Below are 26,087 nucleotides of genomic sequence, written 5' to 3'. Positions count from 1 at the left end.
ATTAAAATAGCATGTCAGAATAATATTTGCAGGACACTAGGCAAACATGTTTGCTGGTGTTGAGGTATTTTTGCCACTTAAGGAGCCAAAGAGAAGCAGAGCCATTTGAAAATAGTTGAATGTACTGGAGTTTTGGCACCAAGTCTACAAATTTCCTTCAGAAATTTGGGGAAATGTGTAGACCTGGTGCCAGGGCTCCAGTACATCTAATTGATTTGATAGTTTGCTCAAGAAAAGTTCCAAGAAGTGAGAATTAAAAAATATTTTGAAGTAGGTAGAGACTAAATTGACACACAAGCAGGAAATTAATTTTAGTCTCAGGGTTAAAACAACATTTTTTTTTCTTTTAACGACTCTGTAATCCTTTGCATCAGGGCAACTGAATGGAGCTGAACGTTTACTGGTCTGATGCCATTCCTGATTCCTACACGGAGCTCATAGTAGATATTTTGTCTTTGCGCCCAGAGAGAGAAATATCTGCCGCTACCTAGGATCATTGCATAGCCTCCAGATTGTGAGAGGAGAACTCCACTTCTAGACCAACCAGCCACTCTAAAACACCAACATATACTTGTTCTATTTTCTATTTCTTCATTTTCTATAGTAGAATATCACATGTGTTCTCTTGTTTTGTCAGCTCTCAAAAGCTTGACTCTCACTCTGTGGATGTGGAGCCTAAAAAGCTAAAAGGAAAGCAGGAGTTGGTCATGTCCAAAAGTTTTCAGCAGGTAGATTTCTGGTGTAAGTATCTTATTGGTGATCTAACCATTCTAGTATTAAACTTTTAGAATAGAAAATACAGCCAATAGAAAGGTCACAGTTGCTATCTAAACAACAATAGTAAAACTAAAGTAGTGGCATTTTGTCCATATTTCTCTTCTTAGGATTCTACGGTTAGTTTTTTCCACAATTAATTTTTAAAAAGCTATTTTTTTGCCAGATTTGCCAAACTTCATAAGATGTTGACTGTCTCACATGAAAACTCATAAATAATTCAAGCAAATATTCATAATGCTCATGATATTGGAAACTTTGAAAGATTCAGGCTATTTTAAAATTAATTTTTAAAATATTTATTTGGTGTCACAATACTGTAATTAATTATATGATGGCAACAGCATCTGAAAAGGTTTCTAACCCTACAGCTAAAAAGTTTCTATTAAATAAGCTTATATCCAAGAGGCAATTTTGAATATATTCAGCAGCATGCCTTAAATCCATGAAATTAACTTATAAGAAAATTGGAAGGACAGAGTTTTCAAAAGACTCAGCAAGACTATTTCTCAACAGTCTTTGTCTGTCATACATGTAGATATCAGAGGAAACATGGCAAATTTTCTCAGAAAGATTTGATTTTAATTTTCAAATTGATATTGTCCAATGGAAAAGTATTTTCTGCTACCTATAATGCTGACTGACATGACATTTTTATGTTTAATCTGCAAAATCCTTAGTGCTCTCTATGTTTGGTTGCAAATGTTTCTTTCCAGAGTAGAAGAGACAGATCAGAAAAGAGATAATTTTATTTTTTTTTATCAAAAAAGACATAAGTAATGTGGCTTGGTTTTATTCAAATTTACATCCTAATTCTTCATATTAGTTTTTTTAAAAAAAAAATCACAAGAGTCCTATGTTAAAATATTAAATTTACTAAAAAAAAGAAAAGAAAAAAACTTTTGTGACCAAGCAGTTATTTCAATTTAATAGATTTAGTATGAGAAAAGTCAACCAGAAAAAAAAAATCCTCACCAGTTCTAAGGTTGTTTGTCAGTATGACCCTATACAGTATATGAAGTCCAATAGAGATGTGCAAAATGTTTGTTACAGCTGTTTTAGGCTTGTCCATGCTTAAAATGAAACATATATATTTGGGATATTTACATCCATGTATAGAACTGGGAAAAAGCCAAGGGCATAAAAAATTGGAGGTAAGCAACCTCTTGCCCTGAAAGTTTAGCAGCAACTGAGGGAAGGAGAGAAGGCGCTAGAACAGTGGTTCTCAACCTGTGGGTCAGGACCCCATTTGGGGTCGAACGACCATTTCACGGGGGTCACCAAACAACGCAGTCCGCCATTTTTCCCCCTTTTCCTTGGCTGTGCTACTCCCTTTTATTCTATTGGCTTTTGAAAGCCAATAAAATAGACTCTCTTGAACAGAGTCTAATTCTATTGGCTTTCAAAAGCCAATAGGATTTGTCCAGGCTGTCTCTGCCCTGCTGAGCCCGCCAAAAGTCCCATTCTGCAAACGGTGCTGCACCAGTTGATTAGTCCTCGACTTACGACCAGTTGAGTAGTCCTTGACTTACGACCGGTTGGGGGTCACGGCATTAAAAAGGTTGAGAACCACTGTGCTAGAAGCACAGCAAGCTTGTGGAATGTCCTATGCCGGGAATACTGAGGGTAGGAAGGAGCAGAGAGGATGATAACAGATCAAAATTTTCTTCCTGGTTCTCCAGATTTTATTTACTCTGCAGCCTAACATAGTCTAGATTTACTTCTGTTTGTCCTGAAATGATTGAGCAGAATCTCCAGAATGGAGTGGGTTTGTCCAGTGTTTGAAACAAAACATTTTCCCCATTTTGTGTAAGCCTAAAGCATACAGTAAAGAATTTTTCTTGAAAGAAAAATATTTTTGCTTTATGATCTCCATTCTGACATTCTGTTCTGGTTTTGGCAACATCTATAAAATTTCCCACATGAGAAACTTTAAATGTGTGCCGCTTGTTCTCTTTTCTTGCCTTTCAGTTCCGAGCAGGATCATATTAACACTTTTAGTAGTTATTTTGTAATGAGAATTAGCATACTTAGGATTTTAAAGCAAATGTTCATGTGATTCTTCTACTGAAACAGAAAGAAGTAGAGAATCTTTATTTCACTTGGGTGATAATTGGGGTTCCAATTTAGAAAGCATTAAATATATCTCTTCACGTTTATGTTCAAATTTACATTTAAACAAAACTTGGCATTGTTCTGAGACAATATGCAATAAAAATTACATTGATTCCTCCATAGTATTGCTTTGAACTCTTGTTTTGATTCAAAAAGTTATAATCAATGTCACTGTTCTTATATGATTCCCACAGTGCTGATCATGCCAGAATAGCTACCTCTTTATTTACATATATGTGTTATCACCAATTTTGTATTGACAATGGTATGAGGTTGCAATAAAATAAGAGATAAGAAGTACTTCAGAGCCACCAGTAAATTTCTTCAATTGCAGTTTGACAAAGCTGCTTTTTGCATTTCCATAAAAGAAATTTTTAAAAATCAAGCCTTGGAGCTATTGAAAAAGTTCAGGAAATTATGAAAGGAATGCAGTACTAATTTATTTATTTATGAGACTTATATACCGCTTTAAGTGCAAGCACTCTCTAAGCGATGTACACCAGTAAGCAATGTATATATATATTTACATTGCCCCCAACAATCTGGGTCCTCATTTTACCTACCCCGGAAGGATGGAAGGCTGAGTCAACCTTGAGCCGGTGAGATTTGAACCGCTGACCTGCTGAACACAGTCAGCTAAAGTGGCCTGCAGTACTGCACTCTAACTGCTGTGCCACCTCGGCTCTAATGGATTAATTGTAAACCTTGGTCTGATACTTAATTGTGAAAAAGATAATTCATACACAAGAAAATTCATGTACATGTTATGATATAAATGTGAACTATTGGGATTAATTCTCATGTGTTTCCATCTTTAAAAAAAAAAATTAAATATTCATTGGGCCAGGAATAATCTCTGGTTCAAAAAGCCTCCACGGCAACCACAATACACATTTTCCTGCCTTAACTCATACTATTTCCTTAGTTTTGGCTGTGGAATAAGGGTGATACAAACATAGTAGTTGTGGTAAACTATAGTTGTTTGCTTCTGCTTCTAGGAATGGTTGGATTCAAAGATATCTGATTCTTTTAGGCAAGTTTTTGTGAATTATACCTTCATTCAGGAAGCAAACATTTGATTTCCTATTGCAATGAGTTGAAATCCTTGCTGAATCCATAACCTATGACTCAGAAAGATGTAGCTTGGTGGCTGGGAATTACTTTTTAATAGAAAAAAAAATCCCCTAGATATTTTTGGTAATTTGTTTGCAATTTTGATGGAACTTGTAATTCATGAGCATGTTTAATTTGAAAATTAAAATTAAATTCAAAATACTTTACTGGCATCCTTAGCAAGATTAGGAGGACTTGACTCATTCTTGTCATTTCCCCTTTCTATAGTTTGTGAGTCGTGCCAGGAGTACTTTGTAGATGAATGTCCAAATCATGGCCCACCAATGTTTGTGTCTGATGCTCCAGTACCCATTGGCATCCCTGAACGAGCTGTGCTCACAATCCCTCCTGGCATGGAAGTGATCAAAGAGCCAAATGGGGAACGAGATGTCCGCTGCGTAAGTGACGTTATTCCCAAAGGTCGCATCTTTGGACCATATGAAGGGAAGCTGTCTAGTCAGGACAAGTCAGCAGGATTTTTCTCTTGGCTGGTGAGTACTCTTAGCGGGGTGATTCTTTAAGGAATCAGTGAGATTAACATCTGGAACACATTTGCTTAAAAATGTAGTTTAGCTATAAGAAGAACATGTGTAATTAAGAAGCTCCTCACACAATTAATCTTCAGGCAAAGATTAAAGTGTAAAGAACAAAGTAAAACTTGGAAGTCAGGAGTAAGGTTTTTATACAAGAAAACATAGTTCTGCAGGCTGCAAAGCCCAGCTGTCTTCCAGATGAATTTTTTTGGTCAGCTCCAAGAAATAAATAGGTAATATTGTACTAAGAATGAAAAATTAAAAGATTACACTTATTTGTTTAATTACCTTATTCTGTATAATCCTAACTTTGTTATAAATGTATGCGTTTTTTTCAGATTGTTGATAAGAACAACCACTATAAATCCATAGATGGAACAGATGAGACTACCTCAAACTGGATGAGGTGAGTCTGTTTCCTATATATAATTTCCCCTGTGTGTTTTTAATTTGCATCTGTAAAAAGAAAGAATACACTTCCCCTTTTTCAGTTTTTGAAAATGATTACGTACGACTTGATTTTTAATTTCATTGATAAATTTTCTTTCAAATATTCTGTTTATCTTTTGTACAAAAAAGCAGAGTTTTATAGGGGACAAAGAGAGAACCTGGTCATTACAGTGATTTAGAAGTGATTTCTGTATTTTGGTTATATTACCTTTTATGTGTATTAAAATAATTTGAAAGCATTTGCTAATAGATCAGAAGAGAAATGAAGTAGATCAGAATGGAAAAAATTCTGTCATAGGAAACTTGCTTGGTCCTTTTTATTAGGATTATTGGCTATTTTATCTTTGTTTTTAATGACACAGTGGGACAAGTAGAGCAGATGTATCATTTCTGCAACTTAAAACACATCCACAAATTTCAGTTTGATAACTCTCCTATTATCTCTCAATTGATTTTTACAAAAACATCTAGCTATTCCTACTTTAAGTAAAGTATTTCACAACTCTGCTCATGAACAGAACAAATTGGTCAGGAATGTGCTGTCATTATTTTATTCCCTAAATCAGTCTCAATATATACCTAGTTGTTGTGGTTGGATTGGTGTATACAATTGTGCTGCAGATTGTTTCAAATGGTAGATGGCACATGGCAAAATACAAAACACTTCGAAAATGCTGTATTTAAACTAATCATGTTTTAATTAATTTAACAATGATATGGATATGGATAAAAAATTATTGTATCTATATTGTAAGCATTGGGGAAATTTGATTTATAATTTCCAGCTGTCCCTAGGAGGAAGACATATATCAGAAATGTATTGATGTATTTCTTGAAGATGTATTGTAATAGATGAAATGGCACACTAATATCAGATTAACACTGGTTATTTTTAAACCAACCAACACATTTCCTTCTATATAGAAATATACAATATTATTTTGATTTGCTTCGATAGAAATCATATCAAACTTAGTGTGATTTGTGAGTAAGCATGTCTGCATATAATTGGAGTGCAAATATAATAATAGTAAAGGTGGAATACAGAAAAACTAAGTAGCCAATCAAAAGTATTTATCAAATTTTAAAAAATAAGAAATTAAGGCAAATGTCTATATATCTATATTGATATTAGAGTTTACTTGTGAGACTTGTAAGTGTTATTGTGTATTCCAACCACTTGGACATATACTATACCAGTGATGGCGAACCTTTTAGAGACTGAGTGCCCCAAAACTGGCCCCGCCCCCACTCCACTCCCTGCCCACCCCCACTCTGCCCCTCATCCCCCGCCCCGCCTGCCCACAGGACCACTCACCACCTCCAGGGCCCGCCGCAGATTGCCCAGGCAGCCAGAAGCGCTATGGCGGTCACACCCTCTGTCTGCGCCCTGCAGCATCAACTGCATGATGGGATGTGAGGGCAGAGTCTTGTCTACGCTGCCTGGCTGCCATGTCCTTGGCTGCCCTGCTCCGTGTGGGCCACGCTAGAGGGCAAGTCTCCTTCAGGGGGGCTGCTGGAGAGGAGAGGGTTGCGAGGGGAGGCAAGGCTGGGGCAATGGCACGTGTGTCCACAAAGAGGGCTCCGAGTGCTGCCTCTGGCACCCATGCCATAGGTTCGTCACCACTGTACTATACTGTAATCTAGCATTTTTCATGCCAGTTTTCTCTTCTCCCTCCTTTTTTTTTTCTTTTCACATAAAATCAGTGTTCTGAGGCTACTACTAATAACAATTAATCTTCATTAACTTAGAGGCCATTTTTAAATATCTTTCCACAGTGTTAAAAAAATATCCAATTGAATAGCCTGGCTCCAACAGAACATAGTGGAAATAGTGGAGCCGTTTATAGGTTACCCTTTCAAGTTTGTTGAGTTCTGTAACACTTGTTGGCGCTAACAACTTGTTGGTATAATGTTGATTGAAATTTGCAGTTGAATGGGAAACAGTTTTATTCTAGCTTCTTAGTTTGCTGCCTTTCTAGTTTATTTCAAATATCTTCAAGTTGTAATAGGCTTGCAGAACATTGTGTCTGCAATAATGCTTGTGTCGCATTATTAAAAATAGATAACATGATAGGGAAAGGAAGATACTGGTTTTTTAAACTGCAATATTAGCTAGGAAAATATGCTACTAGTAAAGAGAAGTATGGATCACCTTCTCTTATTGGAATATGATAACGAATGTATGGTTACTGATGATGTTGACAGGAACATAAACCTAGAAGGGTACTATTTTTTTAAAAAAAAATATTGCCTGGATTTGAAACTGTAATGCTAGAACAGCTTTTTTTATGGCTTATGCTACCTCAGGATGGTCAAAGTATTCAAAAGCGTGGATTTCCTTCCTTTCTTACATTTTATTTTGCTAAATTAAAAATTGAAATATTAGGATGTACATTTTGAGCTTCATGGTCTCTTTGGATACCGCAGATAATGACAGTAAAATTGATGAGTCCTACCTTGGCAATTATGGTCAAATTAGAACTGCCCAAGCCTTCTAAAATAAGTTCCTGAAGAAGTCATTACTAAAATGTAATTTATTTCTGAGTAAATTAACTTAGGTTTGAATGAAGGGCTGGTGTAATGGAAAAAAATGGTTATAATGGATGTAAAATTCAACAAAAATGCAGTATTTTGACAAAATATGGTACATTCTGAATTATTCTTGGGCTCCTAGAGCACATTTAAGCTGCTTGGCATTTATCATGGGATAAGTGTATTCTGTGCTAGTTCATCTGCTTATTTGTGGGGAATGGTTATATGTTATTAAAATGTCACATTTTTGAACAATACAACATTATATTTCATAAATATGGAAAGAGTCTTTTCTGGTTAAATATTTGTCAAAGACATGTGATAAACATGGTTGGATCAGGAAGACTTTTTAGAAACTACTGTATTTGTGAGTTATAGGATATTTGCTAAATTTGTCTAGTATGAAATGTCAGTCAAAGCCCAATAAAAGATAGAAAATTTGAATGAAATTTATATCAGATTACAAAACACTATGTACTTTGCTGTGTGAATATTTTTTGCAGATAACATCATAAGTTCTCAGATTTTCCCGAACAGAGTTGTAAATTTTGAAAGTAGCCATGGTTCTTCTTAGCATCTCAATTTTCTTTTGTCTGTTAGAAATTTCCTGCAATATCAGGTGAACATTGATTAATCTATTTAACAGAAAGACTATTCATTGTTTTCCATGAAAGGAGCAAACATCATTTAATCAAGGAGGAGAAACAGTTGTTAATCTTGGAAAATTCTCAGTGTGGAAAATTCAGAATACCCTTACTGGTCTTATTTATTTATTTTGGTGTTATGTGTTTAATCGATTTGGTCTCTTGAGTCATTGCCCTGTGGTAAATATCTTCAGGATCCATTTTTACATGAATCAGTAAATGTAATTTTTAATTCCTAGAATTGGTGTTTTTTTGTATTAGAATATTTAGTAGTTGTTTCATTTCTTGCCAAGATAATTAAATTTCTCGAAGAACAAACAAAGCCTCAAAATACCTGTTCATTTACATGCAAAGATTACCCAAAACATGGTACAAGTTGCATGTGATCTTTTTCCCCGCCAACTTAAGAGGACTGCTGTTTTACAAACAAAATATCTTCTGACTTTCTATGCTTGTGTAAGAATGAAAGGCATTATCTTGAGAGGAAGCTCATCAAGCTGAATATTAATGTACAATGGGACATGTTTCTTATTTATAGTAGTGTGAGTATATCGCATTGATTTCCTTTTACCATTTATCCTTTGTGGGATATTGAACCCAAGGAACATGACTGAACGAAAGAGGAAGCCCAAGTTCTCCAGGGAAGAACTGGACATTCTGGTCACTGAAGTGACTCGGAACAAAGCCAGGCTGTTTGGAAGGGAGACAATACGCCTATCTCATGCAGACAGGGACAAGATCTGGGAAGTTATAGCCAGAAAAATCACATCAGTGAGCCATGTTCCCAGATCTGTAAAAGATATTAAGCATGGATGGGACGACATGAAAAGAAGGACCAAAGACAAACTGGCATTCATGCAGAGGTCCATCTCCAGTCCCAGAAGCCCGAGGAGGCCCTCGGCCATTATCCTGACCACCCACGAGAGAGCCATCAAGTTGACACTGCATTCGTCATGCCAGATGCACGGCTTCCCGGAGAGTGGATCTGGACATGGTTGACAGCCCATCAACCAGTTGTAAGTATTATCTCTTGTCTGTTCCCTGCTGTACAGCTTGGTTCTGACAAAGAAATGTATTATACAAAAGATAATGCTTCCCTTTTAGGTGAAGCACACCTTCTAGTTCATGTTTCCTGAAGCATTTAATACTTACTCTTCTGGATACTTTCCTCATTATTGACTCATGAAGCTGTATCTTGAATAAACTGATACAGTCTGTGTACCTTATTATTCAGGTTAGCATAAAGGATAGACAGTATGTTACTGCCCTATCTATAGAATGATATGTGTGATGTATAACATATGCATGTATGCAACAAGGACAGAAGTAATAAAATTGTGAATCATATCATCATTAACAAATCCTATATCAATACCAGTTATTTTTATTATTCATAGACTGCATATTTGCTTACTCAAAAAATGTATTTGTAACTGCAAAATCAATACTAGTGGCATTTATTCACAGTCATGCAGAGTGGCAAAACATTAGTACGACCCAATGTGCACGTTCCCAACCATACTTTTAGCATTTGCTGATTTGGCATTTGTGGCAGTTGTAACAACTGCAGATAACAAGAATTGCCTCTGTATCCCCTCCATAGATACAGAAATAGTCTAAAAAAGGCTGGTGATGCAGTTGATTATTTGTATATAATCCATATTGGTGTTATCATTACTTCCATAATATTTTCTGATATTGAGCCAATACTGTACAGGTTAATGTACTTGACTTGCAGATATCTATTATCCCTGTATCTACTATTTTCCCCTACCAGCAAGAATGTCAGCATTTATTCATATGCGGATATTTCCTGATTTATACTATACATTGTACATATTCAAAATGGGATTTTGCTACTCAGTATATCTTAGCTGGCTGTGATTCAAGCAGTCCCTAGGTCAGGGGTAGGCAACCTTGGCTCTTTTATGACTTGTGGACTTCAACTCCCAGAATTCCTGAGCCAGCCATGCTGAGGAGAAAGGGAGAGGTTTCTAAGCTGAGCCATACTGGCTCAGGAATTCTGGGAGTTGAAGTCCACGAGTCATAAAAGAGCCAAGGTTGCCTACCCCTGCCCTAGGTTAAGAACAAGTTCCATTCCCCAATTCTGTCTTCAATCCAAATTTATATTTAAATTGGAACATCTACTTACCAATGGGCTGCCATGAACCAATAAAGCCCTGAAGCTGCACAATGCTTTTAGGAACCAATAAAAACTGCTGAAAACATGTTGTAAAATAAAAACACATAATTTCAATAGTTTCTGAAAGAATTGCCCAGCTTCAGTGTTTTATCAGTTCTGAGAAGGGCAATATTTTTGTCCTTTTTTCTTATAGACAGCCTGTTTGTATCTAGGATTGCCTTTAAGTTGAACGTGCTTAACCTGGGAACTGCCTGTATTCAGGATAAGTATATAAATAAATAATTATTTTCATCGCTCTTGTAGATACAGATGATATAGTGGACCAAACATAATGAAAATTCCAGAAACAATTGCTGTACTATCAGTATTTTTTTCATAGTTCTTGCTGATTTAGAGGATACACTGAGATTTGTGATTTGAAAACTTAAGTTACACACAAGGAGGATAGCATTGCAATAAGACAAAGGAAAGAAAAAAAAATATGTCCCACCAGCTTGTATTTGGATCTCAGCTACAATTTTAGATACAATTCTGTAGGTAAAATTATATATACTGTATAATGTAATAGTTTATTAAAATTATTTCTATGAACAATCCAACGAAGTTTATTAAGTTCCTCTTTGAAGACTTTTTAAAAGCTATGTGCTGGTGTTGAACTTGTTGAACTTTCTTATTTGAAGAAAACAGAAGATCACAAAATACTCCATTCATTTTATAGTGATACAGCCTCTTTATTAAACAAGGAAGAATAGGAGTATGTATGTAAGTGGTATAGCCATACCTGAGTTACTTTTTCTTTCATGCCTTCAGTGGCTTATGGCACACTAAGGAATTGCCTTATTATTGATTCATATATAGGTTCAGACTGCAGCAGCTAGTGATTCCCTAAGATCTCAGCCAGTGGTCCCTTTTTGCCTTACTACTGCAATATCTGGGACTTCCTAACTGGAAAATCCTAGCTCTACTGATGAGCTGTGGCTTGGTTTGGGAACTCTTAAAATTACTGTCCAAGATTGGTCAGTGATGCAAATCTCTCTATTACAAAAGGCATAAAGACAAGAAATGTTTCCATGCAGTTAGTGCTATTTTTACTGACCTCAGAGTTTCTGGTATATAATTATCAGTAGTTCATAAGAACAGTAAATTAATACTGCTTCATTTCTATGTATATTATGAAGACAGTAGAACAGTGGTTCTCAACCTGTGGGTCGGGACCCAATTTGGGGTCGAATTTCACGGGGGTTGCCAAACAACACAGTCCGCCTTTTTTTCCCCCTTTTCCTTAGCTGTGCTACTCCCTTTTATTCTATTGGCTTTTGAAAGCCAATAGAATAGACTCTCTTGAATAGAGTCTAATTCTATTGGCTTTCAAAAGCCAATAGGAATTGTCCAGGCTGTCTCTGCCCTGCTGAGCCCGCCAAAAGTCCCATTCTGCAAACGGTGCTGCACCAGTTGAGTAGTCCTCGACTTACGACCGGTTGAGTAGTCCTCGACTTACGACCGGTTGGGGGTCACGGTATTAAAAAGGTTGAGAACCACTGCTGTAGAAGGTCACTATAGGTCATGTTTCATTCATCAGTGTTTTGTGTGTGTATGTGTATGTGTGAGTCTTGATGCCTGGCAACTGCCTGGACAGGTCTCTGCAATTTTCTTGACAAGATTTAAGAAGTGATTTGCCATTACTTGCTTCCTAGAGTTGAGAGAGAATGATTGGCCCAAGGTCATCCAATTGGCTTCATAGCCAAGTCAGGACTGGAACTCACAGTCTCCCGCGTTCTCTGGTCTGATGCCTTAACCATTACACCAAACCAGCTAATTTAGTGACAACAAAATATTTTTGTGCAAAATCATTTCAATCTAATATAGTGATCTGCAAGTGGACACGTTATTAAACTATATCAGGAAGGCAGAATATAACAGAGCAATTTTTGTTTTTAGCTTTTGCAATCTGGCTTTGTGAAATCAGATGTTCTGGTCTAATATGTCGTCTGTTCAACCAGATTGGCTTTTCATGTGTTTTTAAAGCAGATACTGCTTTACAAAAGAAATTATTTAAATACTTTTCTCAATAGTATAGAAAAACTCTTAGATTTCACTGAATCCCAATTTTAAGTTTTGGCTTCTTCTGAACTTCTTGAAATAGAGTTTGACAATGCAAAGCCTTCATGCAAATAATCTGGTCTCTTCTCTTTTTTTTTTCCTGCTTCTATTTCAAGCTGATGAAGGAGAAGAAGTGGCAGGCCCCTCACAGCAGCATCACTTTTCATCACAAAGGCGTTCTGAAAAAGCCAATGTTCTCTCCATGCATCTTTCCTTCATTCATCATGTTTGTCAGATCATTCATATATTCCAAGCCAACGGGAAGAAATAATGCACCTAAATTCATGTCCTGAGGCCCCCTCAACCTCTTGTCCAAAATCCGCTTTGACCATAAGCTCTTTGATTCCCCCATTCAACAGACAGAAGTATTCAGACAATTCTGTCAAGAGTTGGTGATAATCCATAGAGATGTGGCAAGCAACGTGTATGCAATTAGCCAGAAGATGTCTCACCTGAGTGGAAAAATCACCCAAGTGTGCCAATCTTTAATTAAAATGAAAGATGAGCTTCAAACTTTGAACAAGAATCATATCTCTAATGCTAGCCAAAAAATAGACCTGCAGAGAATTGGATCAAAGAGCTCCACTGAAACAAAAACAGATATTAACCAAAATCAGCCCAAGGCGACTCCTGTTAGTCGGATTACTATGTCACGGAAGAGAAAACACTATTTCTAGATTTCCATAATATTATATTAAAAAGTGCAGTTGATGTTGGTTTAAGGAGTGCTTCTTAGCATAAACATTGAGTAAAGTTAATGAAAATTTTCTCTTAAGAATATTATAATTATAGCAACTTACGCTATAAACTTTGGAACTTCTTAGCTGGAAATAAGCTTTGCTTGATGTACTTGGAAACAGTACTTGTATTGTAAAACAATGCAATAGAGGGGTATGTTGTCCTCTTGAATAAAAATATATAATATAAGAGTCATAAAGAACTTAATGATCTACAAATCCAAGGTTCATATAGATTTGATCTTGACAATCTTTTAAGCTCAGGAAACATTCTGGTAATGTTACTAGATATTTAGTTTTAGGTAAATATATTATTATGGTAAATGGAAATGCCTTCTTTGTCTTTATTTTACTATTGCACGTGGCACTATGTAGACATCAACAAGGATCTAGGTTTGGAAAGGGAAACTGGTTTGTAGCCTTCACACTTGGGTCTGAATTTTTTCTGTTTTGGAGCATTTGAAAGAAGGGGTTTACAAATTAGGAGTTTTAAATCTTGCATATGTATAAGGCATCCTTAAGTCTACCCCCCCCAAATAATTTTCTGTTTGGGGTGGGTGAAATAAGTATTTTATTGGTGCAAGTTTCAAAGCACTAATTTTAAGCTTGCCTATTTTTCCATCTTCTTCCCTGAAAGACCTGAAAGAATTGGTCTTGCCTATTCTAGTGATTTGTATGATAAACCTTGATCCCAAGGAGGGATAAAAAGTCATGGGGCAGTTCCCAGACTGAAAAAGTTGTAGAACTGAAGGTAACTGTGTATTGTTATTTTTTTTTACCACTGTGAAGAAACAGACTGTTAGATTAAATACCACTTGGGTCTCATGTAACAGTCCCATGCCTAATTTTTTTTGGCTTAGTTATTAACTACTGATGTTTGGGAATGGGGTATTAAATCAAAATAAACACCAACAAAAGGAGGAACCTGCAGCAATATAGCCTGTGAATAATTATATATTGTTTTTTATCACTAATTTCATGGCAAAAGCAATTAATACTAATAATGATTAAACTGTATAAGATTGCAAGCATTTTACGATATTGCACAATATAAAAATAGATTGATAAGTATAAAGAAGTTGCACTGAAATGAAATGATTAACATTTGTAAGAAACAAATGAGTTAGTGTTGGCCAGTCCGATGATTTCTTTGTAGGTACAGTAGTGGCCAAACTTGTGGAAACCTTTTGGGAAAAATGTACATTTGAGGTTTGATGGCTAATACCGACTCATAGCAGAAACAATGCACTAGTGTAACCTTGTTTTAGCATAGATTTGCTAGTTTGTATTTCCTCATATCAGTTTCTGACTTAACATGATGGAAGACAAATTGAAGCATAGAGTATTATATATTACTCAAAAGATACAAGCTAATTCTTTAGTAAGAAAGAAAATGTAGCTGGGGCCAAGTCTGATAAGTTTCAGGTTTGTTTTGGAAGCAGATGTTTGAATCCAGCAATAAATCAGCTTATTCTATGTATGCTAAAAATGCATGTGTACTATATCTTATGTATGTTTGCTTCTCATCCCTTGCTTATATACAGTCTTTCTAACTCCAGTTATAGCGATACAAGGAATATTCCTCTCAAGATACAGCTGCAGTGAATTATTCTTCACTTTGCCTTTTTTTCCCCAAAAGAAATTGTTTTTCTATCTTGACAGCACACAACTATAGGCAAGAAAAATCTATAAGAGCCAAGGCGAGGCTTTTTCATGAATTAACAGAATCAAGCATTTGAAATGTTTGAAAGACTATAAAACCAGATAATTACAATGTGAAGGAAATAATAAACAGAGTGTAGAAGTTTAATGCTCAGAAAATTCTATTGCTGAGTGTTGTTTCCTGGAAAGTCATTAGATTATTAGTTTCTTGTAGCAGAGTCCCCTATATTTGGGTATTTTAACATTATAAAGTGTCATGTACATTAATGGTACAATATAAATTAAGTAAATGGATTAAATCATGTGCAATCCATCTGAATGACTCAATTTGTTTGGCTTTACTATCTCAATTTTTTTTTAATGAAATTATTCTCATGCAGCTAAAGCAGGGGTTCTCAACCTTGGCAACTTTAAGACTTGTGGACTTCAATTCCCAGAATTCCTCAGCCAGCAAAGCTGGCTGAGGAATTCTGGGAGTTGAAGTCCACAAGTCTTAAAGTTGCCAAGGTTGAGAACCCCTGAGCTAAAGAATTAGTTTTCAGAAATGCCTGTCTTGGAGAAGTGCTCCTGAGAAGCAAGCTACACACAGATCAGTTAGCATTACTAACTACAACTGATTTTCCTTATAGTTCTAGGATAATCTTTCCCAATTGATTTCCTCTGGACTATAGCATTCAGAATTTCCGGGTAGCATACCCACAATGAGATAAGGTTAGTTTAGGTGGGTACATGCAGTCCCTGGTGTTTAGTAGGATAAGAAGCCAAAAACCAGATATGAGAAATGTGATTCTTCTATTTTGATATTCTAATTTACCTATGTTAATGATATCGCTTATGGTATATTATTTTGTTGAGACATTAGGAAGAATGAATGTGAAATGCTTTCTTTTATCATCCCATAAGGGATGCTTTCTTTCTGTGCTTGCCCTAATATTTCTGATGGGAATTTGTGATTATTTTTGTTAACAATAAAGATATAATATTTAAAATTCAGATTAAGATGCTCTTACGTGTTTATGTGTTTCTGAAGTTGTGCTCAAGACAACTTCAAAGTCTTTGATGTTTAATTCCATATAAGGCACATAATATTCCAGGTTTCCTATTTTCTTTACCTGCAATACCTGCAACTAATACATGTCTGGCAACATGTCTCTTTTGCTAGAATTTGTTGATAAGATTTAGAAGTGCTTGCCCATCAATAATTCAGCAAAGAGTTTGGTTTGAAATATGAAAGTTTTTGCATATATCTAAAGTATATTTTATGTGCAAAAAACATGGATGCACCTATTTCATTGTTATTTTTAAATAAGGTTTAAAGTAGCCACGTTCTAAGTTGCATACTTACAAACCATATTATGATATCAGTGCAATTAATTCTGTAAAATATAATCTCACCTTCTAGTTGTATAAATTACAATGCCCAAAATTTTAGGATAGCCTATAACTTGGAATTCATGATATTATAATACAGCAAAGATGCTAGATTAGAGAAGAGTGGTCTAATAGGAATACTAACTATATTCTATAATGAATTTATCTTTGAAATAATCATGCAAATGAAAAGTTCTTGTTTTATACCATAGGTTCTTGGATTTATTTCCAATTTTTGAAATGCTTTGCAGAGCAATATGAATGCCCATGCATTTGTGCACATGAACACACATGTACATGATTCAGAGTGAATAGTTTCAAATAAATTACTATAATTCCTTCAGAGCCAACAGAATATTGTCCACCATTGCCTTACTAAGAAATCTGGAAAAAGAGTAGATATTCATTTTAAGATATGTAGAATTGCTTGGTTTACTATTTGTGAAATATTGTACATTTGTAGAGCTACTTATTTGTTTCATATTTTCAAACTAAATTTGGAAAATGAAACTTTTCTTTTAGAAAACCCTTTTGGATTAAGCCAATTCTTTTATTCTGTTTTTCAGGGAAACATTCTGATTATTTCTATTTCTATAGCAATAGGACATTAGAAGGAAGGAAGGAAGGAAGGAAGGAAGGAAGGAAGGAAGGAAGGAAGGAAGGAAGGAAGGAAGGAAGGAAGGAAGGAAGGAAGGAAGGAAGGACTTTTGATTTACTAAGAATCAGAAGACCCCAGGAATAGTATTTTTCCACTGCAAGAAGCTTCCATTGCCATCTGTCACACGTGCCTTCAGGATGCAGAAAACACAGGTGTGAAGAAAATTAGTAATGCTTTTCCAGTCACAATATGAGCAGCCATTGAGAAGATCCAGACATAATTTTTCAGCCTTTGTCAAGCTTGGAACTAGGAGTTTGGCCTCTAGAACATTTTTCTCTTCCTCCATGAAATTACATCAGCAATAATGAATCACCCCAAACATGGGAAGGAAAAGAAAGGCCATGCATATGAGTCAAAAGACTCATCTGACCTAAATCATGCTCTTTGTGTTCAAGGCAAGAAGGATCCACAAACCATTACAGGCCTTCTTTCATGAATCATGGTCATACAGTATGTAAGGGGATTTGCCACATCTAAGCCAAATCCTGACCTATAAATTAGGAAGCAAGATTATTTGTGGCACACCCTCCCTACAAGAAATGGCAGACTGCTTGCCATTAAGGGCGTGAGAACTTCTCCACTTTTACAAATAAAGCATAATTCTCTTTACTATTATCTTCATCTAACTCCATAGCGGTAAGAGAAATATGGTGGACTATCACCTCCAGGATGCCATAGAGAAAAACTAGAAGGGAGAACACAACAACCAGCAGCAACTGAGGTGGGCATGTAATTGATAAAAGGAACAATGTTGCAGGTGTAGATCATTTAACCTGAGAGACTATGCCTCAATGATTGGTGGGAGAAGGGCCACTGAGATATCAATTGCACTTTTCCTGAAAGCAGAAAGAAGTCAAATTTCAACTATAAGATGGATGCCAAAACGTATTTCCTGTTCTGATCTTGTGCATTTAGAAGCCATGGGCCCAGACTTGTTTTTCTCCTTGCTATTAATCAGGATGGATACAAGAGATTCATCAAACTGTTTTTCTTTCAGGAAAGGTTTGGATAGTAAACTGGTTTTGGATTAACAAACTCCTTCAAGTGCTTGAACCAAAGATCCTGTGAGCCAAAGTTCCTGGCATATTGATGTGTATGAATGCTCTAGCCCTAGTACAGAATTAAAGGCATTCCACCAAAGAGTTAAATGATCTTTAGTAAAACCAAATGGCAAAAAATAAAAATAAAAAAAATGGTGCATGTGGGAATTCAGCTCCACTAGGCATGTGAGTGTTAGAAACAGTCCATCTGGGATGTGATTTGGAATTTCATGAAAAATAAAATCAAGAAGCAACTATCCATCCTCATAACTTAAGAACAAGGTAAAGCATTTCAGGGTACTTCAAACAAATAAATATCTTTTAGAGACCATTGCCACACAGAGCGTGCCCTCAGAAAAGTGTGTCTTAAGTGTGTCTATATAATTCCTAAGAATAATAAGACTGGAAAATTAACCTTACATATGCTGTCCTTAGAGTCTATGTTTTTTTTTTAATCTAGTAGGATTGAACACTGGGTGCCCATGGTCTCCTATCCTAGAGGCCACTTTTACACCAGGCCTTGACTACTTTACATATGGAAATTGAAGAGGAACAGCTCAAGACTGGATATCTGTTAATACTAGCTGTTTATTGTTTAGGTATGCAGCTTCCACAAAAAAAAGAAGAAAGAAAATGAAAAAGAAATCTAGACAAACCAGCAGGACTTCTAGATGTATTACAAAGGCATGTGAAAAGGCAGGTTTAAGGTTTCCTTTAAGTCATACAAGTGGCTGCTAGTTAACATTATGAAGACAGGCAATCACATTGCTTCTCCAGGACGTTAGAGAATACCCCACCTTTTCAGCCATCTTAGCTACCTTAGTGATAGTACTCATCTCTTAAGAGTATTCCAGAGGACCCATTCTTTCTATGTGGCACTTTCCATTTAAAATTGATTCTCCAGGCACTAACAGACAGGGTCCAGTTACAATTTTGATCTGGAGAATTATTTATTAATGCTTCTTTATTAAGTGCCATTCAGGGAGGACTTGTGTATTTTCCACTAAGGCAGGATGTCTTACAAATGGATTGCTGCTTTATTTGTAAAAAAATAAAAATAAACTTTTCAGTGATCACAACAAAACATTTGACCATACTTTTTTTACCCATACTCATCGCATGCAGGAAGTATACTAGGTGCAGCTGGACATATTCAACACACTTAGATTTTACTTAAACTCAATTAGAATTTTGTCAGAGACCCCTGTATATCCTGTAAAGTGGGGAATGAAAGAAAGAGGATCTTCTTCACTCTTAACCATTCAGTTAGGAAATGCAACTATAATATACTCAACAAAAGGCAAATAGATTTTCCAAAGAATCATGGTCTGTTCAGTTTTGAGAGGAACAGTACTGATAACCTTGAAAGCAGAGTTATCTCTGATATACACCTCTGATGCAGTTGCTTGGACCAACCTTTCTACTTTAATTTGGCACTACAACATAGATGTTCCTGTTCTTGCTTATACAACTGTGCAGAAAGTGTTTGAGGATTATCAAGCCCACCCTGTAGGGCATGCTTTTTGTATGACTTCCATCATTCCAAAGGCCAAGAGACTAATACTTGAATGCTCCATGTGGTATCTTCCCAGTCAAGCGGATGATAGAACTGGGGAAGAAGCAAACAGCTTATCTACCAGATATATTTAGGCTATTTATGCATCTCTTTATTTTAATGTAACTTTGTTGTTTCTATTCAACTAGTTTCAGTTTATTGATTGCAAGTACAAATAGAAATGGCCAAAATGAGGCATTCAGCAATGAAACATATTGCTTTTCTCCTGAAACATTTTGTCTACCCAAATCTGTACATTCTGGGTCTGATTAGTGCAACTCCAGAAGCATATTGGCCAGAACAGAAAGTGGTTTTTTGTCTAAGAATATTTTGGCATGTCCCCAGTAATGTAAAAGGTAAAGTCAGTTTCAGTGATTGAAGGAGATTGTCCAGAGCAGAGGAAGAAAGTTCTTTAAGGACCCTGCCTTCTGATTTGTGGAGATGTAAACTCATTATTACTGGGTCCATTGTTGGTGACTGGAAGGATACCTCATGGTATGTCCAACACAGTACCATTCTGGGGTAAAGGAAGGGTCAATGAAGCTTTTAAAAACAGAACTATTACAAAATCATTAATTCAGACTATGAACTATAATGTACCATGATTTTATTGCTTAACAATTTTGGAAAATTTTCAGTCAGATGGTAGTGAAGTAAAAGGAAGCACAAAATATTTGGGTGAAGGAATGGTTTGATTTCTCGAAGACATTCCTGAGTATCTGCCAACTTACATAAGGATTTTCTTTTTAATAGTAAAAAGCCACAAAAACTCAGACCATCTGAAAAGAGACATAATGCTAGCTTGAGTGAAGCCATCTTCCAGGCATCTGTTTTTGCTCCTGCCTAGCAATCTATGATGATTAAACTAAATTAGGAGTGAGTCTATTCTTTGTAGCTTATTTTGTACTACAGTATCTCTATGTATCTCTCTAAGACCCAACTATGGAACTTAGTTATTAGCGTTTCAATGGTCACTACTATTATTGACTTGGTGTCTGTGTTTTTTATCAATAAAAATATGGTGAAAATATACTAAAATGTGTGAGCTATATATATGTTACATAATAAATCATATACTGAAGAAGTAGACAATAGATTTATATTAGGTGATTTAGTACAGCCTAGTTGTGCAAATATTTCTATAGTGTGTATGGTCTTTCTGATTGGGAATCAACATCATTTAATTGCACATTTCTAACACTGCATTGGATTACAAAATAAATTCTATTATATTATGGGTTTGATGCACATATTAGGAGAATATTTGCCTTTATGTAACCAATCAATATGGGATGTAAAAGATCATGTTGCTGATATGGATTAATTCTCTTTTTGCTGTTAAAATGGACTATTCTTATTCTCATAGAATATTGTACAACTGTGGTTCTTCTAATTCCAACTTGCTGGTTCTACAACACAGATGTAAAATTAAGTCTGCAACAACCATAACAAGAGTTAGTTAAATCTGAACCAGGACTGTCTTACAAATCCTAAAACATAACTCTTATTTTAACAATCTTTAATTGATGAAAATAATAGACACAAAAATTTGGAAATTAGTAATGTTTAGCAATTAGATATTTTCCTGAACAGGAACAATAGGGCCTATAGTTACCTCAAGAAGTTATTTAATATTCTTTAAGGGTGCGTATTATTTTCTTATAGTTCTGTTTCTTCACATGTCATGCCATCCAATGCTGTGTTTCCGTGGCTCTCTTTGAAGGTCACTTCTGCTACAATTGTGACTTAAGGTATTCAACCTGTTTATAAGTCAAAACCTGCCTCATCCTTGTCCTTAGGTATGTGGCCATATCTCGAGAGGAAAGAGAGCAGAACCTAATGGCATTTCAGCACAGTGAGAGGATTTATTTTCGGACTTGTCGGGACATCCGGCCAGGGGAGAAACTGAGGGTCTGGTATAGTGAAGATTACATGAAGCGGCTGCACAGTATGTCTCAGGAGACAATCAACCGAAACCTCACAAGAGGTGAGATATTTTTTTTTCCCTTTTCTTTCCTTTCACTATTTGTTCATGTCTTTGTTTTTGACCCAGTTACCAGGCAGTTCTTACAAAATCATGTATGTGAAGAAATCAACAAATAAAAAAATCATCAATGTAAAATAATACATAGTGTAAAATAATAACTATTTTACACTGATAATACAGATAATACAGTTGAAATGGATCCATCAGATAAAATATATAAGGGATATGGGGAGAATTTCATTTAATATATACTGAAAACTAAGAAGCATTGTCTTGAAGGAGATATTTTTGGCTTGATTTTGGGGAGGGGAAGGGGATAAATAGGGCAGATACAGTGGCTGTGGTACAGTTGTAATGTCCTTTTCAGTTTGCAAATACCTGTATCTTTCTGGCAAACACAATGGTTATCATGATATTTAAATCTGACAATGAGGTATTCAACAAATATACCAGATTATCTTTATATACCAAATACTGATGAGTGCTGGAGAATGAATGATTCCTCCACTGACAGAGATCAAAACTTAAACATTCAGAATTAATTGGGAACTTTCCAAATATATCCAGAAATTAGGACAAAGATATCCTGATCTCTAGATATGCACCATTATGGGTTTTGCTTCCTTCTTAGTGTAGAGGTCCACTCTCAAAAGTACTTTAAAAAGGAGCTTCCCATAGTTGATAGCAGATAGCTGATTAAAGTTGATGGTTGAAAGAAAGGAGGAAGAGGATCCACATGAAATTATTTTTCCTGTTATTTTTCTGAACACTATCATGCCCAATTTATTTATGTAATGTATTTTGCATGAAGCTGTATGTTGTCCTTAAACTTGAAGCAAACATGGAAGAGGTAGTATCTCCCAATTTTCTTTCTACTAATTGGAGCTTCTATATGCTTTAAAACTTATTCTCTGCAAGTGCTGAGAGAGATGCTGATAATTGAGTCATAATTAGCTGGTGCTCAATGTGTGCAAGTAGGCTTATGTAAATACACACTTTCTTCATTACAGAACTGTAGAAATGACTATATTTATTTATGAAAAGGTTATTGTTTTTAGTTTTATTTTTTGAGTAGCCACAATCTTAGTTAAAGTTAAAGGTAGTTCTCTTACATTTCTAAGCATTTTGATTTAAAAATGTGGTATCAATTGGAATAAAAAATCATAAGAGGTTAAAAAAAACTGACAAGTTTAAAAATCAGCATGGTACTCAGTATTCAAAGTGGTGGCTATCCAAACTGTGTTTCCTTATTTCCTGACCTGAGTGTATATGTATGTGTGTGTGTGTTTCTGGAGTAGTACATGAGTTCAGTTCAAAAGATCATTAGGAACAACATCAAAAGCTCAAAACACCAGTTGCTCATAGACAGAGCAATCACCCAAGACTCAAGGTCTAGGCAGACCAATCTGAGCACAGCCTGGATTGACTACAGGAAAACCTATGGCTCAGTGCCACTCACATGGATCTCTGACTGCCTACACTATACAAAGTGATCAGGACACTGAGGACCTTCCTCAAGAATTCAATGGGACATTGGAAGATAGCACTGAAAGTTAACACAAGGAAGCTCACACAAGTGGCCATCAAGTGCAGTATATACCAAGGTGATGCACTGTTCTCTCTGTTGTTCTGCAAAGGTTTTGGCCTCCTCAGCCAGATATTCACTAAGAACTGGATATGGATACAAGTTCAAGCATGGAACTAACCCCAGCTGTCTCCTCTAAATGGATAAAATCAACTTTTATGTTAAGAATGAACTTGCTGACAAATCTACAGTGAAGAATGTGGCCAAGATAATAGTCAAAAGTGAGAAAGGAGTTAAGATCGATGAGGTGCAACTACCAGTGGGCCACATATCAAACATACAAATTAGTTACAAGTATCTCAGTATCCCACAATCACATGGGAACAACAGTGGGGGATGCAAGGAAGACAGCAACATCAAGTACCATCAAAAGGTAAGTCAGCTCAATGGGAAAAACAAAATCCATGTCATTAACATGTATTCTTAAGAGATCTGCCGGTACAATGAGCTGGTCAAAGCAGGACATGGAAGCTGCTGATGTGAAGACCCAGAAGCTCCTCACAATGTACAGAGGTTTCCACCCCCAAGTTCCCAGAGATTATGCACCAGCCAAAAAGAGGGCAGGTGGCATCTGGTGAGTGTTAAAGCCACTGTCCTGGATGAAACCCAGAACATCCGGGAATATATCAGTAAGATAGCACTCAAAGATGTGTTGCTGAGAGAATGTCTGAAGCAGCAGCAGACATGGGAGAAAGATCAAGCAGTGCCATGGCAAGACAATACTCTGCATAGGATGTACCATTGACAGATAGCTGAGGTGGCAGACATTGGGAAATCCTACCAGTTGGATTAAAAGATAGCACCGAGGCACTAATTATAGCAATAAGAGGCACTAAGCACCAGATCCAATGAAGCAGGTGTCTACACTAGGCAGAACCTAAGGTCTAGACTATCCAGAGAGGCCTCACGGACAATCCAACACATAATGGCAGGGTATAAGATGTAAGCAGAAATGCATTCACTGAAATAGCTGGCATCGTGTACAGGAATACCTGCACAGTGTATGGGTTAGATCTTTCCAAGATGGAAGAATCCACAGAAGCTTATGGAGAATAACAGGGCTAAGATCCTGTAGGACTTTCAGATCTATACAGACAGACAGGTACTGGCCAACCAACCAGTGTAAGTGTTTGGCATCTACTAAGTTCCTGTTGACCAAGTTATGAAGCTACTATGGTCATGTTTTCTCTCCTCTGATTACTGATTAGTGCCTTCTACAGCCACTTTGGATTAGATTAGTGGAAAGATCAGACATTTGATTTCTGGAGAAATTCTGCCTATTTAATGCTTGATCCATACTTTATAAACACAGTTCAGGCATTACTTTGAGGTAATGCTAGCAATAAGTACTATATTTGAATCAAGTGTTTTATTATCACAGTGTTTTATTATCACATATGAAATATCTAATGGTCTGTGGAACCTCTTTGGATGAATTTATTATTTTGCAATGGAAGAACTTTACTTTCAAATTGTAATCTGGTGTTATATCAAGAGTCAGAACTTTTAATGTCTTCTATTGCTCACCAAATGAATTCCAAATATATCTCTTTAGATAAAAAAAACAGTCAATTAAACACATCCCATGGCCCATACTGCTGATAAACTAATTTTTAAAAAAATATCCAAACATTTGGATCATCTGTGCAAAGTTGTAATGTTTATATTTACATCAAAACCACAATTGAACATGACTTAGGAGAGACAGTTTATTTAACTTTACCAATACCAACAATATATAGTACTTTTGTCTTGATGCTTTGACTTGGTAAAAGAAATTATAATTTCAAATGCATACTTAGTCTCTGTTTTATTCACATACTTCTGTGTATGTATATGTATGCATGCACGCATGTATTGTAAGCAAATCCTTAAACAGAAAAAGGCCAGATGCAGAAAATTTGCTGGAAGCAAAGTTTCTTCTTTTGCCTTTCTCTAGTTCAGGATTAAGATTGTGAAACAATTAAAGTTATGGCTAGCTGTTCTTGGATTATGAAAACATACCAGGTCAGTGGAAGCAAATTCTATATAATATAGAATAATAATTAGGCAATTGAATATATTGTTAAAAACATATCTTAACATTAAGATAGTAGTGAGTAATGGTCTGAGGAATGAAGCAGATCTATTATATATCCTCTATATGGAATTACCAAGGATCATACTGCTGAGATTTGTCACAAACTGTTAATGTTTGGTTTTGTAATTTTTCTTTTTAAAACACACACTACACATAAACACCCATACACCCATACACACCCTTCAAGACTCCCCTGGAGCCTAAACAAATCATAATAAACATGCAGTCCCCAGCTGCAAAAAATAGTACTATCCCTGCCTTAAGAATGATGCAGCTAGCTCTGTTCTACCAGCTCCTGAAATCTCAGGGAAGAAACTATCCTTGCATACTCTCAATCTGGCAGCACTGGATGTTGTTCACCTAGAACTGGAGAGTTTGAGATGGGAACATGGCTAACAATGCTTAATAGTTTGTGTATCTTGAATGTGGAATTTGGATTTTGAATTTTCTATTTTGCCTTATCCTGGAGAACCCAGAAACTGAAAATTTAGAGATGATCAATGAGATCTAAACACTTATACATACCCAGTAATCTATCATCCATACTATTTGTATGTATATTTAAAGAATAACTGTGTGTGATAAATATATATTATTGATATTTAACAAATTAAAATTGTCATGAGTTGTGACGTTAAAACTCTTTTCTTTCCCTCTTGTATGTTAAATTGAATTGCTCACAGTTACTTTTGGGAAGGACTCCCTGAGCATCATATATAGTAAGGTATGGTATATAAATCATGTAAACTAAACCTTATTAAACCATAAAAGGAAGAGAAAGTTCCTGTTTTACTGCAGGGAAATAAATTAAAACAGTTGATGGCAGTCTATTCATAACAGGGAAAACTCTTGTAGTGAAGGAAAATACCTTTAATATTTATAGTTGGCAACTGAGTACATTTATTGTTTCTGCTTTTTTTTAGTGAAAGTTATGCAAAGTCATTGTGAATTGGCCAGCAGCTAAATTTAAATAAAGAAACCAGATGTCCAAGAGAAGATTTGGAT

At 35.8% G+C, this 26,087-nt stretch overlaps 1 protein-coding gene across 5 annotated transcripts in view; it reads left to right on the top strand.

The window, feature by feature from the left end:
* Positions 1-26,087, top strand: part of PRDM11 (PR/SET domain 11) — a 58,496-nt gene that overhangs the window by 15,765 nt on the left and 16,644 nt on the right. For 3 of the 5 annotated variants that reach the window (XM_039358921.1, XM_039358959.1, XM_039358931.1), the window contains exons 3-6: positions 638-741; positions 4,231-4,493; positions 4,874-4,941; positions 21,230-21,417. In XM_039358921.1, coding sequence (XP_039214855.1) covers positions 638-741; positions 4,231-4,493; positions 4,874-4,941; positions 21,230-21,417 — 623 coding nt within the window. The remainder of the gene's footprint in view (positions 1-637; positions 742-4,230; positions 4,494-4,873; positions 4,942-21,229; positions 21,418-26,087) is intronic. The other 2 variants (XM_039358941.1, XM_039358950.1) reach the window with 1 other exon arrangement.

Source organism: Crotalus tigris, unplaced genomic scaffold (genome assembly GCF_016545835.1).
Source record: "Crotalus tigris isolate CLP2741 ecotype Arizona unplaced genomic scaffold, ASM1654583v1 scf7180000017576.4783729, whole genome shotgun sequence".
Classification (NCBI taxonomy): Eukaryota; Metazoa; Chordata; class Lepidosauria; order Squamata; family Viperidae; genus Crotalus; species Crotalus tigris.
This window is presented reverse-complemented; position numbering and strand designations above follow the sequence as displayed.